We start from the raw sequence: 18,225 nt of genomic DNA, 5'->3' as shown, positions 1-18,225 counted from the left end.
CCATCCCGCTAGGCTTAAAGGGAGGCACGGAGGAGAGAGAGGAGCTATAACACCGAAGACAATGAGAGATGGCAGCACAGCAGTAGCAAGAGCCACAGCAGCATGAGACAGCAAGAACCAGGATACTGGCACAAGATGGCCATGAGGAGGCTTGCCAACCCACAGAGTAAAGAACTGTAACACTTGCCTGAGAAGGACCCCAGCATGGCCTGGTGGCAGCAGAAGGCTCCCAGCAAAGCGTAGCAGTGGAGGGCGGGAAGCCATCCTGATCGAGGAACTGCGTCCTGAGTTGCTCCTGTTACTTCCAAGTGCATCCTGATCCCAAGTTGTACCTCATTACTTCCCTAATAAACCACTTGACTGTAAGCATGGTTCGTGAGTTCTGTGTGATGTTGCAGTGAATTACCAAACCCAAACAGGAAAGGGGGAGTAGTTCATGTTAGAGATGACTGAGTGGTACAACGGTTTGAAAAAGCCGGATGTTTGGGACATCTTTAACCTTCACCTCATAGGAATCAGCTTTGTGCTGATCCTTATAAAAGAAATTATGCATTTAATATTATAAAGCCTAGACCTGCTAACCAAACCTGCTGCCGTTGAGTCGATTCCAACTCATAGCGACCCTATAAGACAGAGTAGAACTGCCCCATACGGTTTCCAAGGAGCACCTGGTGGATTTGAACTGCTGACCTTTTGGTTAGCAGCCATAGCTCTTAACCACTATGCTACCATGGTTTCCATAAAGCCTAGAGCAACCACAAAAAGAGACAGTTCAACAGCCAACAGTGGAGATAGAATGGGATACTAAAAAATGCTCAATTAGTCCAAAACAAGGTGGAAAATAGGGAAAAGAAATACAAAGAATACATGGGGCAAACAGAAAGCAAATATAGAAATGGAAGATTTAAATTCAACCATGACAATAATTCCATTAAATGTAAATGGTCTGAACATGCCAATTAAAAGACAAATATCAGATTGGATTAAAAAGCAACACCAAATTAACAACATGCTGTCCATATGAAAGAGAACTTAAATATAAAGACACAGATAAATTAAAAGCAGAAAATGAAAAATGATATGTTATACAAACTCTAAGTAAAAGAAAGCTGAACTGATTCTATTAAAATCAGGCAAAGCTGACTAAAACCAAACCAAACACAGTGCCATTGAGTCAATTCCGACTCATAGTGACCCTACAGGGCAGAGCAGAACTGCCCCATAGGGTTTCCAAGGAGCGAATGGTGGACTCAAACTGCTGACTTTTTGGTTAGCAGCCGTAAGCTCTACACCACTATGCCATCAGGGCTCCATATTAATCACAGTTATTTTAAATTGCTATGTGATTAATTCCAAAATCTCTGCCATATGTGAGTCTGGTTCTGACGCTTGCTTGGACTCTTCACACTGTGTTTATTGCCCTTGATCACACCTTGGAATTTTCTGTGATAGTAAACATCATGTGTCAGACAATAGTAACTGAGGTAAATGACCTTTTAATGTGAGGTTTTACGTTTACCAGCTAGGGATTGGGCTGTGTTTACTTTTTGCTGTAGCTACTGGTATTAGAGACTAAAATTTTCTCTAGTGTCCTTGTTTTTGTCTCTCCTGCTGTTGGGTTTCCCTACAGACTCCTCCTTAAATAGGGTCTGAGGCCTGCAGTTCTTTCAGCTATAATCCCATTACTACAGAGGAGCCCAACTGATGTGGTGGTAAAGTGTGGGGGGAAGGGAAGCATAGCCCTATAACTAGATCTTAGTCTTTTAGTAATCCTATTTTTTATGTTCCCAGGCTATAACCTTCACAACTAATTATACAGAACTGATTTTTGTGTGTTGATCTTGTACCCTGCAACTTTGTTGAATTCATTTATTGGCTTTAGTAGCTTTCTTGTAGAGCCTTTAAGATTTTCTATATATAAATTAGATAATCTAGATAAAATTGCTAATGACAGTATCCTAAAAACATATAACCTACCTAAACTAAGAAGAAATTAAAAAAAAAAAAATCTCAACAGACCTATAATAAGTGAAGAGACTGAATCAATAATAAAAAACCTTCCAACAAAAAAAAGCCCAGGGCCGGATGGCTTCACTGGAGAATTCTACCAACCACTTAAGGACTTAACACCAATCCTCCTCAAACTCTTCCAAAGAATAAAAGAGGAGGGAAAACTTCCTAACTCAGTCTATGAGACCAGCTAGACAACACAAGAAAACTACAGACCAATATCCCTTACGAATATAGATGTAAAAACACTCAACGAAATACTAGCAAACTGAATCCAACAGCTTATTAAAAGGATTACACACCATGATCAAGTAGGATTTATTCCAGGAATATAATAGCAGTTCAACATAAGAATATTAATCAATGCAATACACCACATTAATAGAATGAAGAAAAAGAACCACATATCTGGATTGATGCAGAAAAAGCATTTGACAAAATCTAACACCCTTTCATAATAAAAATACCCAGAAAACTAGGAATAGGAAGGAATTTTCTCAACATGATAAATGGCATTCATGAAAAACCCATAGATAAGATCATACTCAATGGTGGAAGACTGAGAGCTTTTCCTCTAAGATCAAGAAGGAGACAAGGATGCTCACTTATACCTCTGCTATTAAATATAGTACTGGAAGTTCTAGCCAGAGCAAATAGACAATAAATAAATAAATACATAAATGGCATCCAAGTTGAAAAAAAAGAAATAAAACTACTTCTATTTGCAGGGGACATGCTTCTAGATATAGAATCCACACACACATGCAAAAAAAAAATTATATATTTTTATATTGTATTTATTATTATAGCTAATAAATAAATCTAGCAAATTGCAGGTTATGAGAGCAACATACAAAAATCAGTTGTTTCTATACACTAGCAATGAACAATCTGAAAAGAATATTAAGAAAGCATAGCACCTAGAAGAATAAAATATCTAGTAATAAATTTAACCAAGGAGGTGAAAGACTTGTACACTGACAACTAGACTGCTGAAAAAAATTAAAACCTGTTGCCATGGAGTAGAATCCAACTCATAGTGACCCTACAGGACAGAGTAGAACTGCCCCATATGGTTTCCAAGGAGAAGCTGGTGGATTTGAACTGCTGACCTTTTGGTTAGCAGCCAACCTCTTAACCACTACACCACCAGAGCTCAAAAAAAAAAATTTTTTTTTTCTAAAAAAGATCTAAATAAATGAAAAGACATCTTGTGTTCATGGAATGGAAGACATAATATTGTTAAGATATCAATACAACCCAAAGATCTACAGATTCAATGCAATTCCTTTTAAAGTTCCAATTACCTTTCTATAGAAACGAAAAGCCAATCCTGAGATCCATATGGAATTGCCAGGGGCCCATAGCCAAAATTATCTTGAAAAAGAAGGACAAAGAGGGAGAACTCACACTACCCAATTTCAGTTTGATAGAGTAATCAAAACAATGTAGAACTGGTATAAGGACAGGCATATAGACCAACAGAATAGAATCAGAATCTAGGAATAAACCCATACATCTATTGACAACTCATTTTTGACAAGGGTGCCAAGTTCTTTCAATGGGGGAAAGAATAGTCTCTCCAACAAACAGTGGAGGGACAACTGGATCTCCATATGCAAAGACTGAGCTGGACCCACTGCTCACACCACATACAAAAATTAACTCAAAATGGATCAATCACCTGAATATAAAAACTAAAACCATAAAACTCTTAGAAAAAAACATAGCAGTAAAGCTTCAGGGCCTTGTTTTTGGTGATGGTATCTTAGATATGACAGCAAAAGCATGAATGATAAAAAAAAAAAATTTATCAAAACTAAAAACTTTTATGCATCAAAGGCTTTATCAACAAAGCAAAGAGACCACCTACAGAATGGAAAAAAATATTTGGTAAACACGTATCTGGATAAGGGTTTAATACCCAAAATATATAAAGACCTCCTACAACTCAACAACAAAAAGACAAATGACCCAATTAAAAAATGGGCAAAGGACTGGTTCCTGGTGAGGAGGGAATGATGTTTCTCAACTGATCTCTGAAGAAGATATACAAATGGCCAGTAAGCACATGAGAAGGTCAATGTCATTAGTTATTACGGAAATGCAAATCAAAAGCCCAATGAGATACCACCTCATACCCATCAGGATGGCTATTATCAGAAAAACAGAAAATAAACAAGTATTGGTGAGGATGTGGAGAAATTAGAATCCTCATCGATTGTTGGTGAGAATGTGGATTGATGCAGCCACTGTGGAAAACAGTTTGGTGGTTCCTCAAAAAGTTAAACACACAATTATCATATGACCCAGTAATTCTACTCCTAGGTATATACTCAAACAGACACGTGTACACCAACGTTCACTGCAGCATTATTCACAATAGCCAAAAAGTGGAAACAGCCCGAGCGTCCACCAACAGATAAATGGATGAACAAAATATGGTATATACATACAATGCCTATTACTCAGTCATACGGAGAAATGAAGTCCTGACTCTGAAGCAGTTGGAGCACAGTCTGCACCTTTCCCTGTGATCCACAAATGAACCTTGTACTTAGGACCAGGTATGTCAACCTGGCTTCCTGAACAGGTTGAAAGTGTGGGCTGGCTCCCTTTCCCAGGGTGTCTTGACCTAAAACATGACCTGTAGCAGCTGATGGGCTATCATCACATCCCTCCTCTCTTGCCCTGAGCACACGTCAACATTCCCAGGAACTGCTTAGCAAGGTGTGTGCACTGTATGGCACCTGGCCAAACCCACTTCTATATCTGTTTCTGGAATGGAGGAAATGACATCTCTCAACTGGGGCACAGAGGGGTAAGCACAGACCATCAGTCCTGCGCCAGCCATGGGGAGTCAGTCACCCACTGGCCATGGGAGACTGGTGCTCACAAGTAAAGCTGACATTGCTCCGTCTCTTCCCCATGTGAGGAAACTGCTATTCCATTGCCTGTGTGTGTAAATTGTGTTTTCTGGTGGCAACCCCAAGCATGGCTCGACTTTCATATATGCCATGCCACGGATAAACCTTGAAAACATTATGTTAAATGAAATAAGTAAGACACAAAGGGATAATTACTGTATGATTCCACTTATAGGAAATATCCAGAATAGGCAAATTCATAGAGAGAGAAAGTGTGCTTCAGTGATTATGAGGGTCTGGGAGGAATTGATAAAGAAGACTGTGAAGTAATCCATAACGCTGGCTCAGAGGGAAGGAAAGGCTGCTAGGAAAAGAGGGAAGACAGTCCACAAGTAAGGAGGTATAGAGAGTAAAGCACTCCATGGAAAAACATGCACTTTCTCTAGAAAAATAAAAAGGAACAAATTTAAGTTATCCACATAAATTAATAAAAAATTATTAAAATTAAAAAGTCTCATGCTGACTTCTCATCTCTAGAACTATAAGAAAATAAATTTGTGTTAAAAAGAAAAAGTTCTATGTTGGTACAACAGTTTCTGTTTTGGGGTAAGGAAAACGTTTTGGAAAAGATAGCACTGATGGTTATACAACATTGTGAATGTAATTTATGCCACTGGACTGTACATTTAAAAATGGCAAATTTTATGTTATACCACAGTAAAAAAAACTGATATTAAAAAACAATTTTTAATTGGTAGGGACACAGGGATACTAGTGTCACATCACTGGTGCCACTGTAGAAATGCTTTATCTTTCTGGGGAGAAGCTATGGCAAAATGGCTCAATAACTGTAATTACCCAGTAATTCCAATTTTGAGAACTATAACTTAAGGATGTTAAGTTAATGGGGTTTTGCAATTTGATCAAAAACACTGACAGGGTTTAAAAATCAGGAACAACTCAAATACACTAGAGTGAGTTTTAAAGCCTGAAAAACAAAGGTATAATTCATAACAAAATACTCCATACACCTATCTCACGTATTTTAAATGACTTGTGTGTAGATCATATCAAGGTCTGATAATGTGTCTATAGGACACCATTAACTAAAAAACCACATCACGCAGTTATGGCAACCATCTAAAACATATACGTGTACATCAGCCACATGGCCAGCCTGGCACATTCGGCCACCCGCCTGCCCGCCTCCTCATTCAACAGAGGAGCAGAGGGCTGGCCCTGTGATGTGACTGCAGCCACCCACAACAGTGAAAGGGAGAAACTGTCAGCCTCCTGGCTTCAGGAAAAAATTAGGACAATGACCAGGCTAACTGCTTGCTGTATGTGACTGAATGAGGCAGAGGGGAAAAGAGGAGCCACTGTTGTTGCCATGGCTGATTGTACATCTCTGTAACCAGGAAAGGAACTTGCCTGAGAGTCAAGAAGTCTCATTTAACATTCTAAAGTGTGGGAGGAAAGGAGGGAGGGAGGCAAGAACTGTCACACGGTTTTAGCTGCCACCCCTGCCTGCTTCAAATGCCTGCCCTGTGCATCTGACATGGAATCCATGGCACAGGGACGGAAGGAAGGGGCCTATTGTGGAAAGGGGCTGGTAAGCAAGTGGCACGTTTGGATTCGCCTGCTAGAGGATTAGGTTGGAGACTCTAACCAAGGACTGTCTGTTGGTAGCGGTGGGGTCATGAATCTCTGAGATGAAGCACCAACAATAGCAACCACACATCCTGAATGTCACTCCTATTGTCTTACATGGCCCTGTCAGCAACGCTGTGAACTGAGCCCTTGGATTAATTTCTTGCGGCTGCTATAAAAAACTACCACAGACCAGGTGGCTTAAAACAACAGAAATTTATTCTCTCACAGTTCTGGAGGCTGCAAGTCCGAAATTCTGTAAGGTGTGCGTTCCCTCACGGCTCTGAAGGAGACTCCTTCGTGGCCTCTCCCAGCCTTCCTTGCCTGTGACCACCCCACTCCTATCTCTGCCTCCATGGTCACGCTGCTTCTCTTTGTGTCTGTGTCTTCTCTTCTGTTTGTCTCAAATCTCCATCTGCCTCAATCTTAAAAGACCATTTGTCATTGGACTAAGAGCCCACTGGCATAATCCAGAATTATCTTGTCTTCTCAAGACCCTTAACTCAATCACACTTGCAAAGGCCCTTTTTCCAAATGAGGACACATCCACAGGTTCCAGGGGTTGGACTTCATGACTACCTTTTGGGGGACCTTTGTCAGCCTACCACACCCCGTCTCGAACAGGGTCCCTAATTGATTTTCTCAGTTATCCCAGCGCCCAGCACATGGTATGGCACTTAATGATAAGCAATCAATAAACATTTGGCGATCAACCAGATTAAGGCTACCATCCTCCTTTTTTAGGATGAGACATGGAGGCCCAGCAAGGCTAAGACATCACCCAGAGCCAGGTGGCGAGTAAGCGGCAGAACTGGGACACAAAGCCAAGTCTCCAGGTCTAGCTGTAACTGCTCTTTCTGCCTCAAAACACTCACGGGAAATGTTTCCTCTGGCTACAGATATCTGTCTTGTGTCACGTAACAGATGCAGTGATAAAAAGTGGAAGGCCAACAGAATTTTCATAATCAGAGCAGTTTACTCACTGATTTACAATATTATCTCAGATAAGTGATTAGAAGAAAAAACTGGCCCCAATATTACTCAGCAAGTAAGAGAAATGAAGTCTTGATACATGCTACAGTATGGACAGAGCTTGAAGACACTAACCCATTGCTGTTGAGTCAATTCCAACTCATTGCAACCCTAAAGAACAGAGTAGAACTATCCCGTAAAGTTTCCAAAGAGCGGCCAGCGGATATCAACTGCTGACCTTTTGATTAGCAGCTGAGCTCTTAACCACTCTTAACCACTGCACCACTAGCATGAAGACATCATGCTGAGCAAAATAAGCCAATCACGAAAGGACAAATATTGTATGACCTCATTTATATTTAAAAAGACAAGAAAAGGCAAATGTACAGAGACCAAAGTTTATTAGTGGTTACCAGGGGTGGGAGGGAGGAGGGAAAGGGGAGTTAAGAGTGATGAAAAAAGCGCACTGATTAAGGGTAGAGTTGCACAGCTGATGAGTGTAACTGTTCTCAATAAGTTGTACAACTGTAAAAAGTTGAACTGGCAAAAGTTGTGTGACAGATATATTTACAAAAATGACAAAAGAAGAAAAAAAGAGTAGCTGCTAAGGTTGCTTATGTACAAACAAACACCTCATGGATTTGCTTCCTTGGTTTGGTGGTTTAGGGTCATGGTTTCAAGGGACACTCCAGTTAATTGTCTTAATAACATATTTAGCATTTCTGTTCTACCTCCTAGTTCACTGTGTAGTGCCCAGGGTCTTAAAAACTTCTAAGCTGCCATCCAAGGTACAACAATCGGCCTTTATTTGCCTGGGGCAACAGAGGAAGAAGGAGAGTGAGGAGTAGGAGGGGGGTGTGCGATGTGTGGCTGCCTGCCTCCATGAACAACTGTCTCCTTTGCCATGAGACCAAAAGAACTGGATAGTGCCCAGCTACCATTACTGTACATTTTGATCAAAGATTCCACAGAAAAATCCTGAACAAAAGGGGGAAAATGAAGAACAGAATTTTAAGTTCTCATGGATTCTAGACTTTCTAGAGCCATGGAGGGTGGATGAACCCCTGAAACTACTGCCCTGAGATAATGTTTAAACATTAAACCAAAAATATCCCCTGAAGTCATCTTAAAACCAAACAAGAGTTTAAGTATTAAAGAATGTCTGCCTTGAGCAATGTGCTCCAGTAAGAACTATCTATATGGGATCAAACTGACAAAAACAACTTGAAAGATTAGACAAGAATGTTAGGGGGCAGTGAGTTTATGTTAATGTAGGAGGAACAACTCAGAAAAGGAGGGTAAAAATGGTTGCACAACTCAAAAATCACTAAATCGTATATGTAGAAACTGTTGAGTTGGTATATGTTGTGCTATGTACATTCTCAACAACAGCAAAATAAATAAAGTTTAGAAGAAAAAAAAAGTTTAACACAGAACTACCACACAACCCAGCAATTCCAGTCCTAGGTATATACCCAAAAGCAGGAATGCAAAAAAGAAACCTGTATACCAACGTTCATTGCCACACTATTCACAACAGCCACAAGGTGGAAACAGCATAAATGTCCACCAACAGACAAATGGATAAACAAAATGTGGTATATACATAAAAAAGAAAAAAAATTTTTTTTTATTACAATGGAATATTATTCAGCCATACAGAGAAATGAAATCCTGATACATGCTACAACATGGATAAACCTTGAAAACATTGTGCCGAGTAAAATAAGTCAGTCGTAAAAGGATAAATATGACCTCATGTACATGAAATAGGTAAATGTATGAAAACCATACCTTATTTGTGGTTACCAGGGGTTGGGAGGGAGAAGGGGAAGGAGAGTCACCGCTTAGGGGACACTGAGTTTCTGTTAATGGTGGTGGAATAACTGGAAAAAGGGGAGTGATAATGGTTGCACGACATGATGAATGTAATCAATGCCACTGAATTATACATGCAAAAATTGTTGAATTTGCAAATGTTCTGTTATATATGTATTTTACTATAATAATAATAATAATAAAATTCACAAGCCCAAGCTGAGAGATAAAAACATACATCTGTTCAAAAGCCTATGGCCAGAACTAGATGGTGCCCAGTTACCACTACTGAACGTTCTGATCAGGAACACAATAGATGAATCCAGATAAAAAGGGATGAAAGTGTGAAACAGAACTTCAAATTCCCGAAGAATTCAGACTTACTGGACTTACTGATACTGGAGTCCCCAAGACTTACAGCCTTGAAGTGCTTTTCAAATCTCGAATTGAAACTATCCCCTGAAGTCACCTTTACAAAGTGTAAAGATTGTCATCCTTGAGTACTGCATTCAAAAAAATTATCAGTATAAGACCAAAGGTCAACAGCTACTTTAAAGCACAGATAAGAAGGTGGGGGGCAGGGAGTCGAAGCAAATGGAAGTGAAACAACTAGAACAGAAACAACAAGAATGCTGACACAATGTGAAGAATGTAACCAGTGTCACTGATCATTACATCTACAAACTGTGGGATGGGAGTCGGTTTTGCTATGTATTTTCACCAAAAATAAAATTAAATAATGATTTAAAAAAACAAAAAAGTCAAAAAGGTTGCTACGTTCTGGAAAAACCATCTGAATAGTGTAAATTAAGAAACGTAAAAATGTAAGAAATTAGCATACTTTTCCATATGTATGCTATCCTTTAATTAAAAAGTTTATGTAAAAAAAAAAACCCACCCCCCCATCACCAATAAATAACTAACTAAAGAACGCTCCGTAAATAGTAATGATAACGTAACACAGCAACAGGGAGGCAGAGACAAGCCACCTCCCCATGTCACTAGAAGGTGCGCTCCAGGTATAGAGTTGGGGGGTGGTGTGCTGACAGGGAGGCTATAGGAAGAGGATTACTGAGTCCTCTTTTTTCAGACACTTTTTATTAACAAGTGGTGAAGCTGCACTGGAAATGCAATGCCATGTACCAATGACAAAAGCAACTCATAGAGGACATGAGAAAGCACTTCTGCAGGATCTGCAATTATGAGAGACATTTTCTATCCTGACCCCGCTAGAGTCCCAGGAGAGTGCACACAGAACCTGCTTTCACAGGATACGACGGGTTTGCCTCAGTCTGCAACTGGTTTTGCCTTTTTTTCCCCTAATTCCTAGAGTACAAGTGCTTGGTAAAATCAAACTGAAGAAAATTAGAAGGCAGTGAGAGCACAGGTGAAGACTGGAGTAGAGCAGAACACAGAAGCAAGGAGGGACATTTCCACGGCATCCTGGCAGAGACAGGGAGTTCCTCAGCCCAGTGAGAAGGTAGAGGTCTTTCCGTGTATCTGGAGGTGTGGAGGCACTGGGCTCCAGGGCACAGATTCGTACCCTCCGGCTCTCCTTGACAAGCTTAACGAGAAGAAATTAACAGTCGGCCCTCACCATGAGGCTTGGGGCAGCTCGGGCTGGATGTGCCTCAGTGGCATGTCATATACCTCCTCTCCCACCTAACTTGCTGGGTGGCTGCTCCTCACACATTTACGGGACACCTGCCAATTCACATGGAGCCAGGCCTCACCCAGGGACTTGTGCTCCTTGGACCACTGGACACAGCACGGTGGAAGTGGATAGCCAGGGTTCATGTTCTACTTCCACCCCTGGGCAAACCACCTAACCTCTCAGAGACCCAATGTCTCTGAGATGGAAGATGAGTTTGCAGAGAACTAAAGAGCACTTAAGAGTGCCTGGCCTGCAGCAGGTATTTAATAAACAGTGGTGATTTTTAAAGAACTTAAGAAATTGGTCATTAGCCATACCCACATTTAAATAAAAGTGGACAAAACACAAAATGGTACAGCTGTTGTGGAAAACAGTGTGGTATCTCCTCAAAAAACTAAAAACAGAACTACCATATGACCCAGCAACTCCACTCCTAGGTATATACCCAAAAGACTTGAAAACAGAAACTTATACACCAATGTTCATTGCAGCACTATTCACAATAGACAAAAGGTGGAAACAATCTAAATGCCCACCAACAGATAAATGCATAAACAAAATGTGGTACATACATACAATGGAATACTACTCAGCCAATAAGAGAAATAAAGTCTTGATACACACTACAATATGGATGGAGCTTGAAGATATTATGCTGAGGGAAATAAGTCAATGACAAAAGGACAAATATTGTATGACTTCACGTACATAAAAAGACAAGAACAGGCAAATGTATAGAAACCAAAGTCTATTATGGTTAAAAAGGGGTGGGAGTGGGGGTGGGGGTGGGGAGGAAGCTTATTGCTTATGGAGTACTTAAAAGGTTAAGTTCAGTTTATGGTGACAGAAAAATCACATTGATTAAGGGTAGGGTTGCACAGTCAATTAATGTAATTGCTGTCAAATAGCTGTATACCTGTAAAGAGTAGAACTGGCAAAAGTTATGTGATAGATATATTTACAACACTGACCAAAAAAAAAAAAAAAGCTACTGAGGCTGCTGTGTACAACCAAATACCTCATGGGATTTGGTTTCTTTGAAGGTTTAGGGTCATGGTGTCATGGGACATCCCAGTTAAACGGCCTAATAACGTGTTTACTGCTTCTGTTGCTATGTTGCGTAGTGTCTGGGGTCTTAAACACTTGCAAGCAGCCATTCAAAGCACAACAACTGGTCTGTATTTGCCTGGAGCAACAGAGGAAGAAGGAGAGCCAGGAAGAGAAGAAGAAAATGGAATGTGTGGCTAATTGCCTCCATTAACAACTGCCTCCTTTGCCATGAGACCAGGAGAACTGGATGGTGCCCAGCTATTATTACTGATCGTTTTGATCAAAGATTCCATAGAAGAATCCTGATCAAAAGGAGGAGAATGCAGAACAGAATTTCAAATTCTTATGGAATCCAACCTTAAGAGGCTGGATGAACCCCTGAAACTACTGCCCTCAGATAATCTTTAAACTTTAAACCAAAAATATCCTCCGAATATATCCTAGAGAAATAAGAGCCTTTACACGAACAGATACATGCACAACCATGTTTCCTGCAGCACTGTTTACAATAGCAAAAACATGGAAGCAACCAAGGTGCCCATCAACGGATGAATGGATAAATAAATTATGGTATATTCACACAATGGAATACTACGCATCGATAAAGAACAGTGAGGAATCTGGGAAACATTTCATAACGTGGAGGAACCTGGAAGGCATTATGCTGAGTGAAATTAGTCAGTTGCAAAAGGACAAATATTGTATAAGACCACTCTTATAAGAACTTGAGAAACAGTTTAAACTGAGAAGAAAACATTCTTTTGTGGTTACGGGGGGTGGGGAGGGAGAAGGGTTTTCACTACTTAGATAGTAGATAAGAACTACTTTAGGTGAAGGGAAAGACAGCACACAGTACAGGGGAGGTCAGCACAATTGGACTAAACCAAAAGCAAAGAAGTTTCCTGAATAAACTGAATGCTTCGAAGGCCAGCATAGCAGGGGCAGGGGTCTGGGGACCATGGTTTCAGGGGACATCTAAGTCAATTGGCATAATAAAATCTATTAAGAAAACATCCTGCATCCCACTTTGAAGAGTTGCGTCTGGGGTCTTAAACGCTAGCAAGCAGCCATCTAAGATGCATCAATTGGTCTCAACCCACCTGGATCAAAGGAGAATGAAGAACACCAAGGACACAAGGTGATCACGAGCCCAAGAGACAGAAAGGCCACATGAACCAGCGACTACCTCATCCTGAGACCAGAAGAACTAGATGGTGCCTGGCTATAACCGATGACTGCCATGACAGGGAACACAACAGAGAACCCCTGAGGGAGCAGGAGAGCAGTAGGATGCAGACCCCAAATTCTCATAAGATCAGACTTAGTGGTCTGACTGAGATTGGAAGGACCCCGGTGGTCATCGTCCCCAAACCTTCTGTTGGCCCAGGACAGGAACCATTCCCGAAGCCAACTCTTCAGACATGGATTGGACTGGACAATGGGTTGGAGAGGGGTCCTGGTGAGGAGTGAGCTTCTTGGATCAGGTGGACATTTAAGACTATGTTGGCATCTCCTGCTTGGAGGGGAGATGAGAGGGTGGAAGGGGTTAGAAGCTGGCAAAAAGGACACGAAAAGAGAGAGTGGAGGGAGAGAGAGGGCTGTCTCATTAGGGGAGAGTAATTGGGAGTGTGTAGCAAGGTGTATACGGGTTTTTGGGTGCGAGACTGACTTGATTTGTAAACTTTCACTTAAAGAACAATAAAAATTATTAAAAAAAAAAATCCTCCGAACTGTTCTTAAAACCAAACAATAGTTTAGCTTAACTAGTAAAGAATGCCTGCCTTGAGCATTATGCTCTTTTAAGATTTATCTATATGGGATCAAACTGACAAGAGCAACTTGAAAGATTAGATAGGAACCTTAGGGAGCACTGAGTTTGTGTTAATGGGGGAGGAACAACTCAGAAAAGGGGGGTGAGAACGGCTGCACAACTCTAAGAATGTAATCTATGTCACTGAATTGTACATGTGGGAGTTGGTAAGTTGGTGTATGTTCTGCTGTGTATATTCTCAATAACAACAAAAAGTAAAATAAATCATTTAAAAAAAGTATACAAAACACATACAGTAAGTAACATGGCTTTGAGGTAGCCACAGTTTGGGATTACCCAGAAGTCAGAGTCACTTCTATCGATGAAAATCCTTAAGAGGCAAGCTGTATAGTAATAATCACATTTTATGGATACAGTGTAAAATGAAAGGAATCATCAATACACTGATTATAAGGCTGATAGATTCCAAAAACAGTGACTGTGAACCACCAGTGTATGGGAGCACTCAGAGACCAGCAACTAAGACCTGATGTTCCTATCTTGGGCAGGGAGGCGGATTTATAGCACTTAGTGAGTTTTCTGCAAAGACAGCCACACAGTAAAACAAGACAATCTTGCAGAAGCTACTCTACTCCATAGAGAAATATGCACTGGATAGCATGGCTCTCATGTCTAGATGGCAGAAACAGAAATTTGTGTTCTCTGGAATGCCTATGCATGCCTGACTTGCCTGAAAGTCACCTCAGTTTGGCCCAGGATTAATTCCATCTCCAGGGCTGGATGTCAAGACCAGATATTAAGGAGCTGTCCCCGACTCTGGTGGGCATTGAAAGGGTACTCCTTGTCCAAGTTCTTAGGCTGGGCACCTACAACCACAGGGTGCAGCCGGAGCAAAGCCATCGTGGGCATGAAGGGCTGGCCTGCTTCTAATCAGTCAGTGCTGGCGAGATAGCTCCCTGTACCTACTTCCCAGCCCCGGAAAGAAAAGCCCACCTCCACAAACCAAAGCATTTCAGAAGCTGAAGCAAGATGTTCTTCCTTTGTTGCATATTTCAACATATGAAGAGTATGTCTGTAATAAAATTTTGAACCCTTTTTGTCCAAAGGCTTAACAGTTTTCATCTTTATCACTTTTACCATGATACGCACCACTGTAGGAGGAAAGAAGAAACAAGTCAATCCAAAATATATTGAGACTCAATTTCTCCACCTGGAGCCTCCTACCGAGTGCCAGAGTGTAGCCACTAGTCACTAACAATGGTTTGTGGAGAGAATTGAGGGAAAGAGGCTATTGATCGTTCATGTGTAAGGTATTCATTTGGATTTGTACCTTAATCTGATCGTCCCCAAACCTTGGCTCTCTTAGCCAGATACTAGGAGAGGAGAACCACTCTGTCAAAGAAACTTGTTTGAACTGACTAACTCTACACCCTCCCAGCTAGCACCTGAGAAAATTCAGCTTGCCTTTTAATTCTTAACTTTATTTATTTTTGCCTTACATGTAACCATGAATCACTGGGGAACAGAACTCTTGAGAGAGAACAAAACAAAGTTCTCTGGGATTGAACAAACAAAAAATGCTTTGCTTCACCATACCCACATTCCTGGGACTAACTGGGACCTCTTCTGTGTGGCACTTTCATGCCTCCCTCCACGGATCTTACCTGTGGTCGTTATGTGTCTCTAGGTCTGAGCTGGTGCACAACATTTTACTCTTTGGGCATAAAGACAGAATGTTTTTGAATCTTAGCTGATCATCTCTAGAAAACAATGAGGACCACTGTATTCAAGCAACTTCTAAGATTCTTGCTGAGAACAGTTCCAACTAAAATAACCTAGGAAGGAGGACTCTGAGGAGCACAGGCCAGAAAACACAACAGTAAGAGTCTGCTCAGGTGGGCCACGAAAGTACACTCTGAGCTCTGTGCAGAAAGCTAACGGAAAAAACGTGTGTGCCCCCAATTTGTAGAATTAATGACCTCACTGCTTGAGCGTAAAGTGACTCCTTGGTCCAAGTAGCATCGGAGTATGTTCGAAATCTATCTGGAAGCTCTCTATACAGATGTTCAAAGAGGAAATAAATGATGCTTACCAAAACACACTTCCCTGGCTCGAGGCTCCAGAGAGAACTCTCGGTGTTGATCTTATGGGTGAGCTTCCCTTCCATGAGGACACACTCCCCACCTTCTTCCTGCACTGCCACTCGGATGAAGTCACTGCTGAGGTCCACTGAGACCTGCAAGCACAAGAGGATGAAGTTATTTTAACTTGTGCGGGTGATACCCACCATTCTGCAAGGTGGAAAGGGGAACGATGATGCCCAAGTTACCTGACTACATGCCTGAGAAAGAACAAAATAAAGCACAATTAGAGGGGTTATCAGGCATTCCTGACTAAGAAAATTATGCCAACCAAATTTACACTCAAAGCAAGCTGCAAATGATCATTTCCTTTGAGTAAGTGCACTACAAAATCTTTTCAACATAACATATCTGATAAAGTAAGACACTGTGGTGGAAACTTGGTTTTCTACCAAATTCCTTCCTTCTCCTTCAGTCAGGTATGACTTGGCTCTGGCTGACAGACGTGAGGCATCATAGTCTGGTACAGGCCTCAAGAGCACGGTTTGCTCCTGCCACATTTTCTCCCCTTCTTGCCATCTGGACCCTGCCATGCCCAGCCTGGGGTGATTATCCCAGATTGCTCATCTCAGCACCATGGCACAAGAGATGAATGCAACTTCATCCCTCCAGAAGTTATGTCTCTCTGTGACTACAGCTTAGTCTTTAACCAGAATAAAAAGATAACTCCTTTGATTTTTGTACTTTGTTCTGTTTTTGTTTTTTAAGAAACCAAGTTGGAAACCATTCATCCTAAAAGACTCAGCTCAGCCACTCTTCATTCTGAGATACTTTCCTGGGCAGAGCTGGGCTCTCCTTCCTCACTGCTGTGGGAATACCCTTCCCCTGCTGCATACTTCTCTATTCCCACAACTAGACTGTGAGCTCCTGGGGAGTAGGGATTCTCTTTCCACCCCTGCATTCGCAGCCACTGATGTCCAAAGCAGGGTCTGTGTACCCCAGGAGGTTCACAGGATAAGTAACTGAAAGGGTAAGAAGGCGAGCTCCTGTTTATATTCCATTTCAGTTATTCTTTGTAAATTCTAAAATCTATGTGCTTTATAATATAAAAAACCTTTTTATAATAGTATTCGTGTAATTTATAAATTAAATAGATAGACATACTAGAAGCAGGTACTTAAATTTTTTTTACTAATACATGTGTGGAATCAAAACAGCTCGGAGACTATTCTTTCATGTCACATGGCAGGTGTTCATTAAATGTTTATAGAATAACTGAAAAGAAAAAAAAAAAAAGCCTCCCAAAGTTGCAGAATGTCAAACCAGAGTTTACTGTTTGCCAGTGAAATCTGATACTGTGATTTAACTATTTTAGACACTCATCAATAAAAGGGGGGGAGGGAGGAACGATGTGCCAGAGTCGCTACAGTCAAGCGCTTTCTAAGTGAAAGATGAATTCCTGTGCTGTGACAGGGAAGGGACGAGAGAAAATGACAAAGGGGCTACTTGGGAGGACAGTGGCCCATTCGGCAGACACAGCCCTGCCCGATGCCCAGGGTTCCGTTGCAGAGCGCTCAAATGCCACGGGACTGCACAACCTCACACTTTAAATGCAGACTTAGGGCATGTTCTCCAGTGAGACTATAGTTCCAATTTGTATTGAAATTTCATGCAAGGACTTTGCTGGATTTTGTAAAGTGACTGTTACAACCAAGCTTTTCTCCCTGCCATCTAAAAGCAAAAGAAATACAAATACAAGCTCATTTCAGGGTGGATTTAGACAAACACTGGGCTAAATCATGTTTCTCTAAATATTAAGTTCTATGTTAATAAAAGCCTGATACAAAGCTTCATCAGTCCTGGCCTCCCACTTTAACAAATATAATTCTATCAGCCAGTTCCATATAACATAATCATTTCCAAATTTGGGCAAGCTTCTAACACTGCCTACCCAGAGCGAACGAATGAAATCATCTGAGGGAGAAAAAAAACCAAACAAGAGATGATTTCAGGAGTTCCAGTTCAAGATGTCAAGCTGTAACTACGTAGTTCTCTCTCTGGTGTCCTGTGACCCCACAGAAGTGACTGAAACAAAGCACATAAGGGAATAAATCCTAAACAATGAAAAAGAGAGAGGGGGAGGCCAGAACACATGAAATTTCCACAAATCTATGGGAGTACAGAAAAAGAAGAATATGGTGACAGATAACAGAGAGGAGGGGGCAAGTGACAGGTCTGAACCTGGGATGCCACAGCTACACGGGGGGTTCAGGCTTGGGGTAAGCAGGTACGGAGGGCAGGAATGAGAAAAGGGACAGAAACGGGACTAGCTGAAAGCCAGTTTATGGGAAT

At 41.2% G+C, this 18,225-nt stretch overlaps 1 protein-coding gene across 4 annotated transcripts in view; it reads right to left on the bottom strand.

Annotated features, from left to right (window-relative positions):
* The window catches only part of NUDCD3 (NudC domain containing 3), a 208,079-nt gene that overhangs the window by 33,635 nt on the left and 156,219 nt on the right, over window positions 1-18,225 (bottom strand). For 3 of the 4 annotated variants that reach the window (XM_049894501.1, XM_049894499.1, XM_049894498.1), the window contains exon 4: window positions 15,885-16,028. The exons of the other annotated variant lie outside the window; for it this stretch is intronic. In XM_049894501.1, the coding sequence (XP_049750458.1) occupies window positions 15,885-16,028 (144 nt within the window). The remainder of the gene's footprint in view (window positions 1-15,884; window positions 16,029-18,225) is intronic. 4 annotated transcript variants of the gene reach the window in all.

Source organism: Elephas maximus, chromosome 8 (assembly GCF_024166365.1).
Source record: "Elephas maximus indicus isolate mEleMax1 chromosome 8, mEleMax1 primary haplotype, whole genome shotgun sequence".
Classification (NCBI taxonomy): Eukaryota; Metazoa; Chordata; class Mammalia; order Proboscidea; family Elephantidae; genus Elephas; species Elephas maximus.
This window is presented reverse-complemented; position numbering and strand designations above follow the sequence as displayed.